The sequence below is a fragment of the Buceros rhinoceros genome, unplaced genomic scaffold (assembly GCF_000710305.1).
Source record: "Buceros rhinoceros silvestris isolate BGI_N320 unplaced genomic scaffold, ASM71030v1 scaffold5023, whole genome shotgun sequence".
In the NCBI taxonomy this organism is placed as follows: Eukaryota; Metazoa; Chordata; class Aves; order Bucerotiformes; family Bucerotidae; genus Buceros; species Buceros rhinoceros.
The window spans coordinates 58,627-79,136 of NW_010404062.1; the positions used below are offsets into that span (position 1 = coordinate 58,627).

Below are 20,510 nucleotides of genomic sequence, written 5' to 3' on the forward strand. Positions count from 1 at the left end.
GCCCTTCAGCAGCCAGCTTGCTCTCAGACCAGGAGATGATAAGAGGAAAGAGAAGTTGCATTGTCAGAAATGTAAGGAACTACTGTTAATTTGTCAGTTAAAAAACACCAGAAAAAGAAATACGATATAGTACAAAGCAACAATGACAAGTCTTAGGTGTGATAAGAGATTGTTACATACTGTAAAGTGTCATATTGAGTACACTATGCAAATTGATGAGGCAAATAAATCCAACACTATTTGTTAAAGTGAGGTAATCATAGTAGTGTTCTCTGGTACCCTGTCCAGGCTGACTCTCACTAATATAAAGCTGACACGGACCAGAAATACAGCCTGTGTGTATTGCTTCTCATCTCCTATACCAAGAGAGTGGTAGACAAGAGACAGGAGACTAGCAAGGCTAGGAAGATAAACACAGTTATTGAGTGATAGATTTTTAACAACCTGGAATAGGGAAAGCTGAACAGGAAATAGCAAAGATTCTCTAGAACTAGTCTAGTTTTATATGCATCTAGAGTAATTCCTTGGGGTTGCTCTCATGAGCACAGCTACCTAGCAAGGGATTCTCTGATTCAATCCACCGATTTTGGGGATGAAAGACAGACAATGGCTCTTCTAACTGTGGCTGTTCTGTCTATCCTTAGCAATGGGTATCGGGCAGTGTCTTATTTGTCCACAGTGCTCTGTTGCGTTGACTGACCATGGTTCTAGCTTGTCAGTCTTGTTCAATAGGAAAGAAAGGCATTTGCTCTGCTAAAGATGAGTGATCATCAAAAACAGAGATGAGATTCATTTCCCAGCTGAGGTCTGCAGAGTTCTGGAAGGAAGATGACAGATTAATTTGGATATCACAGCAATTATGGTGATGGGCTGAGCAATTAATTTACAAAGAAAATTAGTAACTTCAGCACTGTCTGCTCCCCTTTTCTACTGTGATTCAGTTTCTCACATCTGTTGGAAGATTTATTTACCTCCAAGTATGCAGAACATATGTGAGAGAGATGCTCTGTAAACTGCTACAATTAAGAGACACCATTCTTACCGTGCCACTCATCTTCACTTGCTTTTAATTTCAAAGGTGCTAAGTTCTTTCACACAAGAAGTGTCTCACTGTCTAAATTTTTGTTTCTCTACCTATAAAGACCCGTCTTCTATTGAGACCTCTGAGTTGCAAAGTGTGTAATTTATGTTTATACCAAGATTTGGTCAGAAATGAGACTTGGGATTGGGATTCAATCCAAGTCCTTCAACGAACTTGATTCAGGAGTTAACCTGGCTTCAGTCAATTCAGGTCTACATTTTAAAAAATAGCTGTAGGAAAACCTTTTTTTAATTATCCTAACAGGAAGGAGACTGATCATAAAAGGTAAGGTTCAGGTTCTTTTCTTTCTGCAGCATGCAGTGAGTCACATCACTCCAGAAAAGAGGTGTCTCATGAGCATTTAATGATGGCAAAAGCAAAATTAAATGCTCCTGTCATCTTTCCTGCAGTAAATCTGCCTGTGTTTTAGAAACTATTTGGAAGAACAGTGGTTATGGTTATTGCCCTTGATTCAGTATCTCTTTTCCAAGCTGTAAAGCACCTATTTATCCAAATCTTCCTTCTTGGGAAACCAGTCCACAGCTTTAATCACCCTTGGCCCTCTCTCTAGACCACTGTTAATTCTACTATTATCTTTTGCTTACCAAAATCAGGACATTCAGCTCAGGGGCTTAGCATGCACACTGCTCCCCAGCTTTGACAGCTATGGTGGCTTGGTCTTCTACAAACTGTTCTTTCGCATTAAGGCTGATGTCAGATCACATCTGCTCAAAACCTTCCCTGTCAGTTTGCCTAACAAATGATTATACCTGAGACCTTGGAAAACGCCCAGTGATGAATACGGCAGCCAGAGCTGCATCTGGTGCATGTGAAAATGTGCTGAAGGCATACAGAGGATATGCATGCCAGTTCTAGCTCAAGCAGTGAGCCTAGAGTCAAGAGTGCCAGGGGATGAGCACTATAAGAAACCCTCAACCCAATTTGAAAGCTCAGATCCCATCCCGTCTGGATCTTAAATAGGACTAGAAGCCTATTCTGCCAGGGAAGGGCTGCAGAAGCCTTTTCTTTGAGTGACACCTCAGTCAGGAATTGCCAGCCTCTGAGAACTGCCATTCCTCTATTTTGAATTGGAAGCCAAATTAGCGGGTCCTAAAGGTGGTGTTTTGTGATACTAAGGAAAGTGTGGCATGCTTACTTTAAGAGCAAGAAGAACACAGCAGAGCATATTTGAAATGCAGAGGTTCCACTGCTGGTTAGTGGGGTAGGTTCCTGAGATTTTTTTGTAGCATCAAGAGCCCTGTTGAGTTCTTAAACACTCATTATTCACACATAAGCCTCTTTTAAAATCACCTCTTTGTGCTGAGCACTGGGTTGGCACAACTATCAATGCAGTAGCACTTTACTGCTTAAGGTATACAGCAAGTTCCAGACCCTTAATTCTCAGCCCCAGTGCACAGAATTGCCTGTCCATTCACAAGGTGTTAAGCAGTTACGTGGGGAATTACAGAGCATTCAGGCTTTGACTGTGGTCTTCTCTGGTCATTGAGTGTAAGGACTTATCTTTGCCCACAGTTAAGTGAAGACAGTAAAGGTGCTTCCCCTCATCCTCATCTGTCTTGGACAGGGAATGTGTATGATCTGATTTCCCTGTCTTCCCTACCTCACACACCCATGTGAATGCCAGTCTGCTGTCCAGTCTGCTCCCATAGAAGACATCGACTACCCTGCCCAAGGTATGCTGGACTGAGCCCCAGAAAGCAGCTACTGTCTGTCCTGCTTTGTGTAAGTTATCAAACACCAGAGATTGGTCTTGGGAAACAGTAGTGTGGCTTACTTGAGGGCTAGGTGCTACCTAGCTCACCTGCCTCCTTTCACTGCTCAGTCCTGGTGGAGAATGGTCTGACTTGGGCATTGCTTCGTATCTACAATAGCACTATGAAGAACAGAGGCAAAGGACCAACGCATGCATGATGCATGGGTGAATGACTTGGAGGTCCTTCTGATAATGATAAAAAGATTTCTGGGATAGATGTATTCTGCAGGAATAACCCATTCCATACACAATGCTGACAGTCTGGGTTAGCCTGAAAACAACCAAGAAGCCATCTCAAACTTCAGTAAGAAAAACTTCAAAGTTAGCTTGAAGTTAGATCAAATCCAACAATGCTCATTCATCGACTTTTTATGCTTCATATGGACTATGCTTCATGGGCACTAACACCTCCTAATGTCTTGAGTTAGTAACCATTAAACAAATCTATTAAGAAAAATTGTTCAGAAAAATGTACTGAAAAAAGAGGCAATGAGAAATATCCACTTGCCAAAGAATTCTAACATGAATTCTATCTGCTTTTTTCTTCCTTCTTTGAAGATGGGGAAAAAGTTACTAAAAGTCACCATCCCCACATATTATGACAAGCCTGTATTTTCTTGTGAAGGCTCCTCCCATTTGACTGATTAAAGGAGGGGCACTGGAAGTCTTCTGTATAGAAACAGGAAATTTCAGAAATATAGAGCTGATCTTAGAAAACTACTAGTTTGATTAGTGAAGATAAATACATTATAAAATGGGTAGGAAGTGTCAAAACACTTTCTAAATTAAAAGCCTGTTTTCTTTGCACATTTGCTAAGCTTAGTTGCCAATGTTCATATAAAAACATGTGTAAATAATTGACAAATTATTCCAGCTAAACCAAACTTTAACCGTATATTAATCAGTAATCTTCAATGGTATATTGATGTTTCAAAAACAATGCAGTGAGAAAAAATTAGTTTATTTTAATTGCCAATAATTTAATATAGTAAATTTCCTATACAAACTTTGTAAGCGTTAATCTACATTTTTTTTTTAAGTGACGAAGAATTGCTTTCATAAATTAGTTAATCAGCACAAAACAGTACACAGATCACTTCTTACAGCACTTGAGATGACATACGGAATCAAAGATGAAAAACCCCACTGAGTATGTTTCATAACATAAATTAAGAAAATTACTCAGACTTGTCGTTTTCTACAAAGCAAAATTACCCACTAGACCGAACATTGAATAATTTAACTGGAAATAGATACTGCACATGTGCTATTGGAACATTAATGTACAGAAGGCCTACTTACCTATCAGTGGCAGCTAATACTTATGAGATAACCTTTCTAAGAAGTTTTTAAGGGGTTTTTATGCACCTTTTTCATGAAACTTCCTAAAGTATTCTATCAAATTCAGTCTTTTTATTTGCTAGCATTAAAGATGGCCAGATTATCTCTCAAGAAAGACTAAAGGGTGTGCATTCAGATTAAAAAAGATCATACAGTGGAGTCAGGCAAATGCTAAATGAACACGTAACACACCTTGTACTGTATATATATTCTACTGTGCAACTGACGATCCAGAACTGCCACTAAATATGGGCTACTACAAGTAAACTCTTTCTTCTACACACTGGAAGGTAAATATTACAAAAGATTTTTTTTTCCCAACTGCTATGCTGAAGGGTATTTACTGATAAAAAGTAGAGTACAGAATGATGCATGAGTAAGCATTATGCAGAACTTGGAAGTAAAGGTTTTGCTACCTGCCTAAAGCAAAGCCATCAGAAAGCTGAAGCAGCATTGGAAAGCAATCAACAGAAAATGGGAGCCGAGTCGTCAAACAGTGCTGCAGTGATATCTGTGGAACAGAGTGACTCTGGTTCATACAAAGAAACACAGTTACATGTACTGTATTTAAGAGCCATCCCTAGCTATGTAAGAGGATTTGACCTAGAATTGCAAAAAGCCTTCTGTGTACGATACACAGGACTGGCAACTTCATGTACGGGTTCACATCTCAGACACAATTATTCCCTGGGTATTTATTGTCTGTATGTATTTTGACACACTAGATATAAATTGGAAACCTCTGAGAGATTACACACTTAATTTTATCAACATGCTATAGCATTCTGGACAAAACCCTATTTAAGCATAGATCCATTAACAGCCTTTTTCAAACAATTTCTCCAAACAAGATGAAAAATAATGTTGTCATTAACTAAAACACAGTTAGTTCTACTCAATTTCACTATAGATACTGGCCAGCTACATTTGTTATGGTGTATGATTTTTGGTTTTCTGTTGTCTTTTTTTACAGGATGAGAATATAATGCGATCCATGCAGCTCTTTGAAAATGTGATTTAACGAAGACATTAGGTCTACATCTAATGGACAAATATAAGCTATTCTGCAACATTATCTAAAAGATGGATATCCCACTTCATCATAAATAAAATTACTCAGCTTTACACTGAGACGTATTATGCAAATAAATTTTGTATTATTAACCGTTACCAACAAAAAAAGATTTCTAAATACAGTTTAACACTTCAACAGTGGCTACTTAGTTTACGAGACTGTTCTGAAAAGATAGGGTTTTACTCAAACCCAAAGTAAGACCTGACATTATACAGCTTTGTTATCATTCCAACCCCTAGATAAAGTAGATACTGTCATAAGGAGGTTAAATAAATTCTCTTAGTTTTGCTACTCATTTTTACTGGATTAAGCTCCAGGTGTTTGAGCATATTTCTTAAATCTTAGCTTCTAATTTATACAGAGGCAGTACCATGTATCTTCTTTTCACATTTGTATGGTGTAGTCCTCATTTTTTTGAAAAATACCTTGAGTTAAAGTGCTATACAATGTGCAGTGCACGTCTTGCTGCAATTGCCTTCCATGTTCAATATGTTTTCTTAAAAAAAAAACCAAACCAAAACCCCAAACCTAACAAAATAGATAACTTGAGAGGAAGAACTGTTATAGAACGAAAAAAAAAAATAGCTTATAGGTAGATTTGCTCCCTAACAAATATGAGTAAGCTTCTATCAGTCACACCTATCTAGTAAATTTGCATTTCATTTATCATGACATGAATATCAGGAGTTCTACATACTGTATTTCTAATTCTTCTTGGATGTGTCCACAAAGTTATTTGCTTAAAATGAAGGATCTTCTGACTTGTAACTTTTTCATGAAGAAACCTGAACTGGATTCTAACACTGTTGTCATGAGTATGTGTCTTTCTGCCTTTAATGAAGAAAAAGGCATGAACTTTTTTAAACCTCCATGCCACTTCCGGGCTCAGAATGAGTATCACTATGTAGGAACATCTGCTAATAATGACTGCTAGACAGGCTAACATTTGTTTCAGCTTTCTGCAATATCTTTAATTATGAGACAGAACTGGGAGAAAATTGGAAAATTCAGCTATATAATATCATCTATATATGATGAATAAATTACATTCTTTTAGGATCATTTCTTTATTAAGGTGGGAACTACCTTTATTCGAACCTAGAAAGATTTTTCTAAAAAAAACCCCCTATGTACCTAAAATATAATACTGCCCCTTCATCCATGTAATATTTAAGATACATTGTCCACAGAGTTTATGCCAATACTTCAAAACAAGTGAAATGCTGTCAGAGATAGGCCACTCTTCATTGTGACATTGCTGCAGAAAATGTGAAAGGGGATGAATGAAGTAGGAAGCCTGTTGCAAGCACTGTTTTGCAAAAACAAATCAGGTATCTATTCTGGTGTAGAGATGGGATGTTAGAGGCATGTAGAGGGCTGCTCTGCTATCACCAGTGTAGGATAAGAGTAGTACAATACATGTACACCTGAAATCTGCTGTAGCGCGTTTGTGTAAACTAAATGTGCACATTTTGTAAAAAAAAAAAAAAAAATAAAGTGAACATGAAGAAAAACAAGCAGCAGTTTTCTGAGTTGTCAAATAACTTGTATTTCTTCAAATTAAACTTTTTTCTTCCAACTAAATTAAATTTTTAAAACGCTTAAATATATAGATCTTGACTTAGCACAGTTCTGATCTCAGCAGAGATCTTAGCACAGTCCTGAAGTAAATTTAATTTAGCCAAGAGTGGTAATTTTTAAAAAAATCTGAAATTGTTTTCCCATGTCAGACTTTTTCACTACTCTAGGCAACAGCATCTTCTGATGACAAAAAACACCCTTCCAACACCCTTCCTTAAATTCCAAAATTAAATTTTCCTCAAGGGAACAAGTTCTATGGCAAATTTTGTTACTTCACTCAGCTCTCCCTCACGGAGAAACTCAAATACCCGTAACAACATGAACTCCTAACAGTATTTATTACAAGAGCTTTTAGGAATTGTGTTGCAATTAAGTTCAAATACATTCGTGAACAAATGCTGCACCCTACAAAGCTTGACAGATGGGTAAACTTGCTTCTTGTCTTTAATTCATATTTTTTTCATAGCTTCCACATTCAGAAGTTTATTAGCTTGCCTGGAGCTGAATTCACAAATTAGCCCCAAACACATCTGTGGCATTACAGAGCTCAATGCAAAAGGGAGCATAAAGTGTAAACACCCCACAGTTGCCTTCTACCTCTAGCTCACATTCAGGAGGCCCAAAGCTAACTGGAACTGGTTAGCTGAGCAAAACCTAAGCTGTGGCTCTAAGGAGCAACCTGATGCCTCTGCACTTACTCTTCAGATCCTCTCCAGCTACCCAAAACGATGTGCTGAGGATGCACTGTGGACATTCAGTTTTGCACCATGTGCTACCTGTTCAGTGCATTCAGTTCTCAGCTTGAGAGCTGACTCTCAAGAAGACTAGATGAGTTCTCATACGTCTAACCTAGGAAGTCCTGATGATGCCAAACTGCAACCATCTGTGCCTGTGGCTCAAAATAAATTACAGGTTTCAAGAGTGGGCGTACATGTGTAATTTAATTTAATTTAACACCAAGTTAGTTACTATTTAAATAATTACAGCCAAATCATTTGGCATCACACAAACGTACAAACAAAACATATTAAGCACTACAGATATATTAAAGTAGATTGTTACTTAAAACAAAGTAAGAATTAATATTTACTCTGCTTTTGAAATAACAGCAGTTATTCAAAGTCATTATAAGCACAATGCATACACAAACAGCAGTCAATACAGAGAGAATTATTTTAAACTCTTTCGTAATTACAGAGTCACAAACTCACAGGACTTTTTCCACTCTCAATCAAACTGAAGAATTGAAATTGCTTTAAAAGAATATGTGATACCCCAAATAACTGTCAGTGATGTTCACAGGCAGTTTCTTTCCAAACTTCACCTTTAGAGTATAAATCACTACTTTTCTTGTTCAAGAGGAGATAGAACAATAGGTTGGAATTTTAGATTTGATGATAGCCACAGTTGCCTGTTGATGAAAATAAAATAAATTTAAACAAAATAAGGAGCACTAGAACTACATATGAGAGTACTCACATAGTCTCTATAAACTATGTAATTCACAACCTTCAGGTAGTTATCTTTGTTATTACCAAACAGTAGGAAACTAAAAAAAAAATTTGCTGAGAAATCTACTGTTGAAATGGCTGAAAATAAAAAACTTAAAAAACGAAGCATTACGATAACTAATGCCAGAGAGTAAAACGCTCAAGAGAAGAGATATGTAAATTCATACCTAAAGCTGGGCATAATTATAGACATGAAATAGTAAGGATTTTTATATAAAGGAGTGATGTTCTGGAAGGGTCTTCCAATAAAAGTAAGAATCATAAATATTATAACTAATTTAGAACAGAAATTGGATAAATTCATTTTTTGGATTATATAACACTGCATGTATTGACTATTAAAGAGTTTGTTTACAGTTTGGTGCTTTTCTTTTTACAGTCTTTTTAAAAGACACACAGAAAGACCTACTCAGAAAACAAGTAAGACTACAAGAAATCGGGGGAGTGACAGAAAGATTAGTGGTTAATGATTCACTGGGTTAGGTACATTACCTAGACCTAATTTTTCAGAACATCAAGCTAAGATGTAATTTTCCTTTTCTTGCCTCAGTACATAGAAATAAAAAACTCTCATGCTTCTTTATTTCTTAAGATGTCTGTAACATGAACACTACCACTGCCCTTACATGAATATGAACATACAAAAAAAAAAAAGTGATGTCTGCTGATTATTTGGGTGCCTACTGATTAAGGCACACAAGCTCAGAACTGGTAGAGCTATATTTATGGTCCCTATTCTTTAGGTTATTCTGACTCTTTAGCAATGACCATTTAGTATAACATATGCAAGTGTTCACAGGGTCAAGAAAGCAAGTATTTTCTCTTCTAGTTGAACATCCAATAGATGAGTATCTTCTCCTTTTTGAACAACGTACAGCACAACAGAAAATGGCAACAGGATGTTCAGCAGAAGAATACTCTGACATGTATTACCTAAAGCATTTTTTCTGATGTATAGCAATTGCAGCTCTAACCTCTGGGTTAACCAGGGCGGGCTGGAATGTGAGTATCTGATTTCCTCAGTAAGTGCCCTAAGCAATAAGCTATTAGTGGGAATGGTCAGGCATCATCAGTAAAAGCAAAAAGTAGCTTTCAGCAAGAGTAAATCCTGTTAATAAAAGTATTTAGGCTCAGAAATAGGAACACAAAGCCTGCATTCCAGGCATATTGGAGCAAGACAAATATTCAGCCTGAGTCACATGTCAATATTCCAGAAGGGGCCAGAAGCTATTTACTAACTGCATTTGGTGAATTCCTGGATCACTCTCCATAGGCACCTAGCCTACCCTATGGTCCGTACAAGAAGCTCACATGCTTTATGCAGCACAGGCATCTACTTTCTAAGCGGTGCAATGCCTAACCTGGAGCAAGGACTTGTGTTAGGCATCCTGGCTCTTACCCAATGCAACTAACCCATTTGCCACATCACTTCAAACCCTGGAGAAAAGAAATTTAGACTTTCTGGAGAAATGGAGAATTTTCAAGAAAGAGCAACAAGTTATCTCATGTAACCCCTAAGTCTACATAAGCTTTCTATCACGGACAGTCATTGCATGAGTAGGGATCCACATGGATGCAAGCGTTGTCCCAAAAAGAGTTTTCCTGAACGGGGCTTTTTGTGCTTTGTTGTAAGACTCTAGCCACGCAGCTTCTTTTGTAGGTATGGATCCCTTGAAATACTTTATTGAGACATACTCCTATATTTCCTGCTCAGAGATTAAAACAATGGAGAATACAAATGAAAAGTAGGAAGTAAAAAACGATGGGAGACAATGAAACCTAACTGAATATGGATTACTCATAATCCAGAGAGTAGATTTAATGCAATTTCCATTACCACTCAATACGCCAAACAGACTAAACAAACTCTGAACACAACTCTGCTGATTGCCACAGTGCAAAATCCGTGGTTTATGCAACATGAATTGTGGTCACATGAAAACAAGCCATTTCCAGAATGGGATTCTTAATCCGAAACCCAGAGATGGAAGCTGTTTTGTCAAAGTTGCATTCAAATCTGCAGATTACAGAATATTCATTGAATCAACTCACCTTGCCACCATATTGCTCCAACTTTTGTAAAGCAACAGTAATTTTGTCTCTAAATTTCTTGTCCATTAATCTCCTTGAAAGCTTTTGGAAAAGTACAATAAAAAGGTTTGTTGCACAATATAGTACAACATAAGAAACCAATATATTTCTACTTTATTACTTTATTTCATCTTATCTTTGGAAAACTAAAGCTGAAAAGAAATACCGCTTTAAAACTTGTAACTGATGCCGAAGTATGGAACTCGGTCAGGGTAAAAGAAATAAAATGTTTACTGATGAGAAACTTAAATTCAATGAAAGCTCAACTGTTAGTCAAAACCATATTTATTTTAATTTCTTCTTTTTTTAGCAAACAAATTTTAAAGATCTTACAAGTGCTGTCCATGTGAAAAGTTAACGCATTTTTCACATGCTGAAAGAGTTGGATTATAGTGGAAATACTTTAAAAAAACCTCAAACAACTGCAACTTCTCTTTTCTATATTGAATGTCCAAAAGGTCCGTTTATTGGTTTTTTTTTTTTTGTGTGCTGTAAAAGTGCACTTTGGAAGTAGGCTAAACAAACCCATGAAGCCCTGCCTGACAGAGGAAAGATGTCTACAGAAGGACCCAGTATAAACAAGTTTCCATAATCCCTCTTTATGTAAAGAAAACTTCCTTGTGGAGAATTCCCACCTGAAAGAAGTAGGAATATTTGCTTATGTTAATATATTGAAACTTTGAAAGATTTTTTTAAATACTCACATTTGAAATGCTGAACTCATGTTGCAATAAACATGAACTACCTTTCAAAACACAGCATCTATTTCACCCCAGGCTTGAAGCTGGATCTTTTTTTACATAGTACAGACAACACTTCCCTTATTCTCCAATTTACATTAAAAATAGGTTTTGGACCTTGCTAGAACTTAAGTCACCATATTATTAAAGAATGATGGACTTACACAGAGGAATATATGAAGTAATGCATTTCATAGAGTGCTGAGTCCTCCACTTTATCTGCGCAGATTTTATAGTAAACATCTCAACAAAAGTACCATAAAAATACAGATAATTTTTTACTACAGCATTAAAAACTTACATTTGTGAGTAGATGCTTAAGATGATCATTAAGAGCTGGGCCAACAACAGCACTCAGCTGAACTAAAGCATCCAATCCCCTTCCAAATACTTCATCATCTGAATCGGCCTTCGGTGGGGTAAAAAAGAAAATCCTGTCAGTAATACTCAGACAAATGCACAAGTTCAAATCTCTACATTATGGTTGTATACAGTACTTTTAAACATGAAAAGTTCTGTGCAGCTGCTAATCGTTATAAAATTACAAATTTAGAAACACAATCTGACTGGATATTCGTACCTGGAGGTAACATTTAAACACAGAAGTATATTTTTAAAGCAGAAAACAAAAATACCCCAAAAATGTTAGTGAAACTCTTGTGTTTATTTTGAGACAAGGAAACAAATAATTTATTATTGATGAAATAAAAAAATCAGCAACCAAAACAAACAGTTCACCAAAAAGCTAAGTGCTTCACAGCATACTAGAAAGAACAGAACTCTTCAAAAGCAGGTATGTTGAAACTGAGAGACACTTTGGTTACAAATGTAATTAATTAAGGGTAATATCTATGTAATTCATAACAACAATTGTCTTTGTTGGAGAAACACAGGAGTCAATGACTTTCTGGCTCAATTAATTCAGTCCCCTGCCAACTACAGCTTTGTCACCTGTCAGCAATTATCGGGCTCTTATCTCCTTCTAAGGTGCTTTGTCATCTTTACTGCTCCCATGGGAAGGTTCTTTCATATCCCATTTCTCTAATGGTTTAGTTATCTCACTCTTTCTTTATCATTAGAGAAATTGATTCATAACAATTTATTTTGTTTTTGTACTAATATGAGCTTTATTTAAAGAGTTATTTTTCCACTATGACATTTTGGCCCTGAACCCGTTTTAATTTTTCTTGTTTTGTTTTGGTTTTTTAACTAGAAGTTATCGACTGCTTGTGCAGTAGGTTTAACGAGACTTTATATCAAAACAGTGCAACACTGAAAATTATGAGATGAATGAGAGTAATTGGAATGACAAGAATATTTTTTCCGATTTTGTATGCCAAAGTAAACCAAAAATACTGATAACACAAAATTCCGATCTTCTATTACACCTCTGATCTGAGATCACAAAGAATTTTCACACTTGCAGCCACCTCTATAAAACGAGAACTGAATCACACCTAGATTAAAGAACAGCAAGTAGCTGAACCAGAAAAAAGCTCTGAAAGACACGAAAAAGATCCAAACAAAACTATCTCTGAGGCCAATACTTTTAGCTCATTTTGTTTTCTGAAGGAGTAGAAAAGCTGAAAACATTTTTAAAATGAAAAATATGACCTCAGACATTTTAACTCTCCTATTCCTTTTTCCTCATTGGTATATTCTGTTTTATCTCTGCGGCATGTTTTGAATTTTTAAAGGTAACAGATGTGTATTTACTCCCACATGTCCATTTTACTTTTCCTCAATTTTGCATGTTATTATGGATATAGAAAACCACCCCCAGTACATCTATTTATTTCTGCTTATATTCAGATCTTTAATAGAATGTTTCCATAGAATTTGCCCATTCCTACTGTCATATGGCTATACAAGGACATGCTCATCTGAATTTACGGTTAGACATATTTAGCTTATAAAACCAAGGCAGGGTTAACATGAGAAAAATAAACTATTCCCATCCCCTAAGCCCCAAACCAAAAGCCCATGCAATAGCTTTATCACATTAATCATTAGTATATTCCATGTAGTCCTCAGCACCACAATAATAACAACAACAACAACAAATAAACAACCAGAAAATCAAAACCATTAAAATCTCTGCATGAATAGTAAGACATACCAATGCAGCCTTTAATGCTGGAATTAGACGAGGCAACAAGGGAATTGTTTTTTCAGTAGCACCTTCAACCGTAAGTAATTCTTTAAAACCCTCCTTTGAAACAAATGTATATGGATGCTTTGTCTCTCTTAGACCCTGTTGCAAATATAAAACATGTTTGCTTAATAGTGAGCCTTCTTTTAAACAAAAACAGATTCAAAAAGTTCCACATAGCAGCAAGATACCGTTTGGAATTTGTAACATCAGTTCAAAACAAAAAATACACTAACTCCACCATGTGGACCCATTGAGTACAACGCTGCTCACAGAGTATTCTTACTATAACATTTCTTTGAATTTCATTGAATATGAAAACTCAGGTTATAAATACTGCCAATTCAATCAGTGGTTGTATTCTTTACCTTTAATCTAACTAAGCAAGGTAATTTTTCAACAAGACCATAAACAAAAATAGGAAAATAGGCTATATTTGTAAATGGTTTTCAAACTTGGGGGGAAAAAAAAAGTGAACAATGGAAGGAAAGACTCCCCACCCCCCACCACTCTCACTTTGCAACACCAAAAACTTGCAGATGGTACAAATAAGCACTTCTAGTGATGACGTGACTGGCAGAACTCGAAGATTTAAAGCTATAAGGCTGAACTCTTTCTTATTTCCATAAAAGGAACTCTAAGTTGCTTTAGGAACTGATGACTTTTTTAATCTTAACAAAAAACCCAAACCAAACCAAAAAACCCCCCACATCTACAGTATTCACATTATTCCATCCACCGCACTGGATTCAATATTTATTTTGACTCCTGAAACATCATCATGGCTTGGCTTTGTGAACGAAGATCTGGGAAGGGCTTTTCCCACGCTCACTGCCAGCGATGAGTGCACCCTTCAGGCCTGCGCGGTGGATTTTTTAGGTGAGGCGCAGCGTGCGCGGAACTGGCTCCACCCTTTACACCTGAGATTCATCTGCCAGGGCCTAGCGAGCTTGGACGGTGACAGCGAAGTCCTTGCTGTTTTGTTAGAGTGTCCTTCTCTTACATGGAGCCTTACAAGACTAAACGAGCTCCATCTGCCCGAGTTTGGAGTCAGAGTTGTCCTTCTCCTAGGATGGCTGCCCGAAGGCTAGTGAGCCCATCCTGCCCGTGGACACACTTTATCTGACCCTTCAGCTGAGACCTGTCTGGCCTGGGAGACCCCACCGGAAGAACATTCCACCACCAGCCCAGCTCTCACAAGGGTACGCAGGCTCTTTCCCCACAACAAGGGGATGCCCGTGAAAGAGTCGCTGCTCTACCTCCAGACATCACAGACCCGGGCACGGGGCGTTCGGGGCCTGCCAAGAACGGGAGTCCTGGAGGGGACTCCTGAATCATATTTGGTGTTAAATGTAACAAATGATGCTGAGAAACCAGAAGATTGAACATAATGTATAGCATTTCTCTTTCACATATATACAGGATCCTATTTCCACTGTCTTAGTTCAATCTATTGAGGAGAGCACTCTTACTTCAGTAGGTAGGCTTTATATACAAAAAGAATCAAAACAATTTACTTTACAGAGGAACTTGCAAAGCCACAAATGGATTGAAGTATTTCATTCAACAGCTGGGAATCTGAGATACAGTCTCACATTTGGCCAGTATTTTGAAGATTAAATAGCTCTACCTATTCTCCCAGAATGCTCTAACTAAAGGACTACAAATGGCAATGTTATTGACTGTCTTCATTAATACAAGTTCATCACAAACATTTTTTTCTTATTTCCCTGGTAGGTGAGTCTAAGTGAGCAAACTTAGCTTGTTAAAAAATGCCACTTGCAATTAGGAAATCCTGTAACCTTAACCTCACAAGGTAATTGAGTTTACCTCTCCGAATGTTACAAGAAGAGGATCAAAGGGAACAGTTTCAGGAAGGCATTCCCATTGCAGTCTGTGCTTTACTGAGCCATGCACTAACCTATATAAACAATAAAGTTTTAACAAATTAACATATAATAATACGTAATTTATCACTAACACTATTGACCAATGTATCACCAATAAATATATCACTAATTGGTTTGCAGTATTGCTATAACGTTACATACACAATTTCAATACATACTGCTCTCCTTAGTGAAATGTATAATGGTATTGAACAGTGCAATTATTATAATTCCCAAATATGACAGTTTTCAAAATTCTTCTTCATATAGAAATCAGAAAATAAGTTATAAACATTATGCATGCCTCTCGTACTGACAGAGAAGATGCTCCCTTTGCAAGGTTACTTATTTTGATAAATATCAAGACATATTTTTCTCTAATAACAATTGGTAAGGGAAATCGGTTGAAACTGAAAGAAAACCATACTGGAATTCATCAGTTACTTCACAGATACAAATAAAGGCTATGTATTACTGATTATTTAATACATGTAGATGTACGTAGTAATGATTACTTAATTTTTTTTAAGTAAATCTGCAACCACTTGACAAAACACTGAAGTGTTTATTGTCTAGGGAAACACAGAGTAGACAAAAGTTAAAATACCACAAACTATTACTTAAAAGAAGTTTTGTTAATATCTGATATTGCTGGCAACTACAGAATAGGAATATTCAAGAAAATGTTGTAATACCACTTTCTTCAGACAAAGAAAAGAAGGCTCATTATGTCTACTTACTAAAATGCCACTATTTTTGTTATCTTTGTACGCGGGGAGAAGCAAACACCATTACCTGAAGAAATCAACTTCTTTCATGAAAGAAGTTTAGCAAACCAAATCTGCACATTCCTAGCTATTCTTTAAAAATGCATCTTCAGTATTAGCACAGCATAGAAGAAGAACCAAAAGAAGACAAAGACATGGAAAATTCCTTTATACTTCGAAAATAGTTAAGTATCAGAAATCTATTCAGAAATGAATGGAATGAAATGGCCTAACTAAAAGAGCAAACAAAATTAGATGTATTTCAATCTATGTAATTCTACCTAACCATAATATATTTTATACAAGAACAAACAAAACAAACTCACCTGCATGGAATGCCGCCTTTAGCATATGTAGCAGCAAATGCAGAAGGTGGTTGGGAATATGCACCAAACAGTGAAGAGAGAAAAAAAACAACAACAAAAAAAGGCATTATTTATTCATAACAGTAATGTTTGAAAACTCCTGTATATGCCTTAAAACTGCAGTTCACCAAATAGTAACTTTAGTCACATGATTCTAAAAATATAATAAAAAAAAGAACTGGAAAAACATCTATTTGGTACATTTATCAGAAAACTCTGCTCTTCAGAATTGCCTGGCTAGGAAGTTGTGAAAATGAATAAATAATGTAGAATCAGTGCTCTCCTGATGGAATACCCTTTTCTCTTTTCTCTTGCAAACCTTAACATTGAAGTCTATGGGTTCTCTCCTTAACAGATTAAGGCCTGTCATCTGATGTTCTTATACCAGTAACACAGACAAGGCAGACTTACTTCAATTTCACCTTGATCCAAGTATAGACAAGAGTACAAGGTGGCAAGATGTGGGACACCACTGGGCCAGATGGTATGACAGCACTGTGAATCAGTGGGCCAGTTCATATCGGGTGAGAATGTAGGAAGGACTCACTGGAAAAGGAAACTAAGAGCTTCACAGAAGAAGAGCCTGCACGACGTTAGTCTTTATCACATACAAGCTTCTTACGCATATGAACTATGATATTATTTATTAGCATTGATCATTCAATGCTACTTCCCAGATTGAAAACTTTATCACAAAGCATAGAGCAGAAAAGACCATGAAATCTTAATTTTTATCTTTCAAGTGTGTGAGCCTATATTAACATTGTTAAAACTGTGTGCATGATTCGATGACTTCTTGGCATAATTAAGTCATTGTACTGGTTTCAAAGAAAAAAAAAATGCCCACTGAAAGTATTCGGCCTCTGCTTACGGCAAACTAGTACCTCAACAAAGTACTCCCACATATGGCCCCGTGGTGAACTAGTTCTCCAGGCACAGGACTTCATGTAACTATCAGCTTCTTTCACCAGTCTTTTCCTGATAGCCCTAATTCTTCCCAAAGTGTTACATATTCACAGTATTTTGGAATTTCAAGTAATGCTCACTAGCAATTAATTTGCTAGATTTTATGAGGTCTTAATGATCTTCAAGACGCTACCTGATTTTGGTTTCACTGCATAACTGAGATCAGTTGTACCAAAACTTAAAACAACAACAACAAAAAAACCCCAATCCTTTTTAGCTCTTAACTCTAAATCTCTTTAGGGAAAAAGTACATAGAAAATTAGGAAGTTATTATTCGAGCCACAACTGTACCAAAATCCATTCTTTAAATAAGTAATAAGCATATTGCACCTCAGGCATTTGAGCTTAGAAATTAGGGAATGTATGATTAGTAAGAATAGTTTAAATTTACAAAATAGGAAGAAGCATGTCATGCATGTATCTCATAAAGTGAGAAAATTTTTTTCAACAAGAGATCTGTTTTAAACAAACAAACAGAAAACACACCACCTATACATACCGGATCAATAGTTTTAGGATTCAGCTTGTCACTAGGCTTTGACTGCGGTTTAACTGCAGGTTCTGGAGAAGATGCTGAAGCAGATGTCTTGCTTTTCTCTACTGCAGTCTTTGGTTTTGTTTGGATGCCTGATGACATTCTTACAATATTGCTTCTTAGAATGTAAAAAGATTAAAACCATAAAATAATTTTCATTCCTATGTGACAGAATATCAAGGATTAGAATCCCCAGGTCCAAAGACTGACAAGAACAATCAATCAAGAAAATTTGAGTAAGCGTACTAGAAAAGAAATGCTTATTCTTGTATGTCCTACACAGTGCATGGGATAATTTTGACAGTCTTGTCACTCCATCTTTCAAATGCACACATTTCCTAATCCTACGCTACCTCCCTTTACTTCTGTACTTTGAGACCTGCAGCAAAAGTGAAATTGGCTACAGTCTGCCTTTAGGGTAGCCTACGGATCTCCAAACAGCATTATGGTGCTCAGAAGAACAGCCCAGAGTGAAATAGGCTGGCTGAGTACAGTTACAGCAGAAGACAGTAACTATCTTTAAGAAATGGCCAGGGTGAAAGGGTGAAGAGAAGAGCAAGTAGATTCAGAAAACGAAATGCAAAGCAAAATCAATAAAAGGTGCGAAGCAGCAAAGAAAGACCACAGAAAATTAATTTCAATTCCAGTAAAGAGTAGACAGTATCTTGTTAAAAAGAATGCAAAAATAACCTTCTGTATACGTCCTGACATACTGATTGAGGTACACATATCTTCTAAATGTTAATGTACCAGCTACAAGTGTTACTATAAATGTATGTAATTGGGTTAAAAAGTCACTAATAAAAATAATAGTCTACTGACTATTTAACATACTAAGCTTGACACTGTGATGAATAATATAAATTATTTCTGGGGAACAACAGGTTTTCAAATATTAGTAAAATTATAAAGTATGAAAATGCTGGTTCTGAATATTATTAATGTTCAGTAATCAATGCTGCAGTGTACTCTGGATTAAGAAAACAATTTAGTAAATAAGAAATTTACATTCCTTTAGTAAACAAGCAATAGCTCTACATAGAAATGAAAGCAATAGGAAGCCAGTTAAAAATACACATAAACAAACATTGTCACAAGGAGGAGCAGGATGCTCATCATCCAGCCATGACCTTTCACAAGTCGATGACACCTGTTTTTGTCAACCACATGCTTGGTTGACAGCACTACTTGCTCTTGATGTCAGCCACATGAACACGAGAGGCAGACCTTTTTGTTATGATACTTCTACGCCCTCAACAATATAAGCTACGTCTTAATCTCTGCCAGAATCTTGTACATGCAGTCCTTGTTTAGTTCGGTTATTCTAATTCTCCCTCCAAACAGAACTTCCCATTGAGAACTTTTGTCATTATCTAATTTACTAAAACTTCGGGATTATTTCTGCTTCTACTGAGAAGTTATAAGGTCCCAGCTCTTGTGTAGATATGCTACGTCCTTGTGAAAAGAATTAAATGGATGCCTAAGTCTTACTGAATGTTGAGAAAAAACATGTAATAATGATTACCAAATTAGTTAAAATACAAAGGAAAACTAAAATTGAAAGTTTAAATCAATACTTCTTAACTGATGATTTAATCAGAACTAGTGATTCAGATCAGTTCAGTCACTGTACATCTTGCTTTCTCTTCCCTAGCATTTTCAGAGTACAGCCTGTCTCCAGTTTGTTGTCTTTTAAAAAAAACTAATGTACCGCTATCAGACAATTAAGTCTCTTCAGAACACACAAAAACTTACACGACACTTACGGGAACTATTTTGTTTGTAGAATGGAAATCATTAAAGCCAGAAATAATTTGAAGCCCTAAAAGACAAACAAGAACTTAGAAAGAAAATTTACTGATTTTGTAAGTGCTAACTTCTTATCACAAAATTCTAACCACATTAGAAGTTAGAAAACACACTTTTAACTATCAGAAAGACAAGAATCAAAATGGTTTTATATTATAAAAACACCAGGTAACTTCTCGACATTAGCATTATATATCAGAAAACAGTGCTATCAGTGTCAGCCTTTGAAATGTACAATTGCTCATAATGCGAACAGTCATCTTGCCAAACACAACATAAAAATTTTTCTCTAAAAAGTATTCAGAAGTAATTCAGATGTATTCAAATTCTTTTCTTTTCCAAAAATTAATCAAGATACTTGCCAAGGACTTTTCTAAGTTTCTAACTAACAATGAAATCTACGTGCATCTGAAGTCACTGGTTGTACCATCAGAGAAACGAAACAAAACAAGGTATGACAACAGGCAGGAACAACGTCAGCCCTTTGGGACAAAAGTAAAGGGAGTTGTAAAGTGATAATGGTTTTGTAAAAACGCAACTGAAATAGCATGCTTATGTACTGGCAAAGGAGGAGGTGGCAAGAGACTGGAAAAGGGACTTTTCATAAAGGGGTCTCAGTCATCAGAGCCAGATGAAAGTTCTGGTGTAGACCAGGGATGGGACAGCCACACACATCTGTAGAGAGATCAGACAGCAGTATGATCTGATTGACAGTGTGAATCAAACAGGTCACATAACAAGGTTGGATACAGAAGTGAACCATCCTACTGGCATGTGACAGACTGCAAGAAAAGGACAGAAATTTTTAAATAGAAATAGAAAAAACACCTTTA

At 36.4% G+C, this 20,510-nt stretch overlaps 2 protein-coding genes across 3 annotated transcripts in view; one reads left to right on the forward strand and one right to left on the reverse strand.

Annotated features, from left to right (window-relative positions):
• Positions 1-5,330, forward strand: part of KCNIP4 (Kv channel interacting protein 4) — a 57,668-nt gene extending 52,338 nt beyond the window's left edge. For both annotated transcript variants that reach the window (XM_010133224.1, XM_010133223.1), the window contains exon 10: positions 5,170-5,330. In XM_010133224.1, the coding sequence (XP_010131526.1) occupies positions 5,170-5,217 (48 nt within the window). In that variant the 3' untranslated portion in view covers positions 5,218-5,330. The remainder of the gene's footprint in view (positions 1-5,169) is intronic.
• Positions 5,331-8,206: 2,876 nt separating this feature from the next.
• Positions 8,207-17,970, reverse strand: PACRGL (PARK2 co-regulated-like). The gene is made up of 7 exons (XM_010133225.1): positions 17,834-17,970; positions 16,329-16,397; positions 15,177-15,267; positions 13,314-13,448; positions 11,496-11,603; positions 10,416-10,496; positions 8,207-8,263 (listed from the first exon to the last, which is right to left on the reverse strand). Exons 1-7 carry the CDS (start codon positions 17,968-17,970, stop codon positions 8,207-8,209), a joined length of 678 nt encoding a protein of 225 aa, XP_010131527.1.
• Between the last annotated feature and the right edge of the window lie 2,540 nt (positions 17,971-20,510).

Bases quoted from the DNA above. Each gene is read 5' to 3' on its own strand.
- PACRGL (XM_010133225.1), bottom strand. From the start codon at position 17,970: ATGTCATCAGGCATCCAAACAAAACCAAAGACTGCAGTAGAGAAAAGC. The intron at 15,268-16,328 runs GTGAGTTTGTTT...TTGTTTATATAG, and splicing joins AAAGGCGGCATTCCATGCAG to GTTAGTGCATGGCTCAGTAA. The intron at 10,497-11,495 runs GTAAGTTTTTAA...CTTTTCCAAAAG, and splicing joins TTAAGCATCTACTCACAAAT to CTTTCAAGGAGATTAATGGA.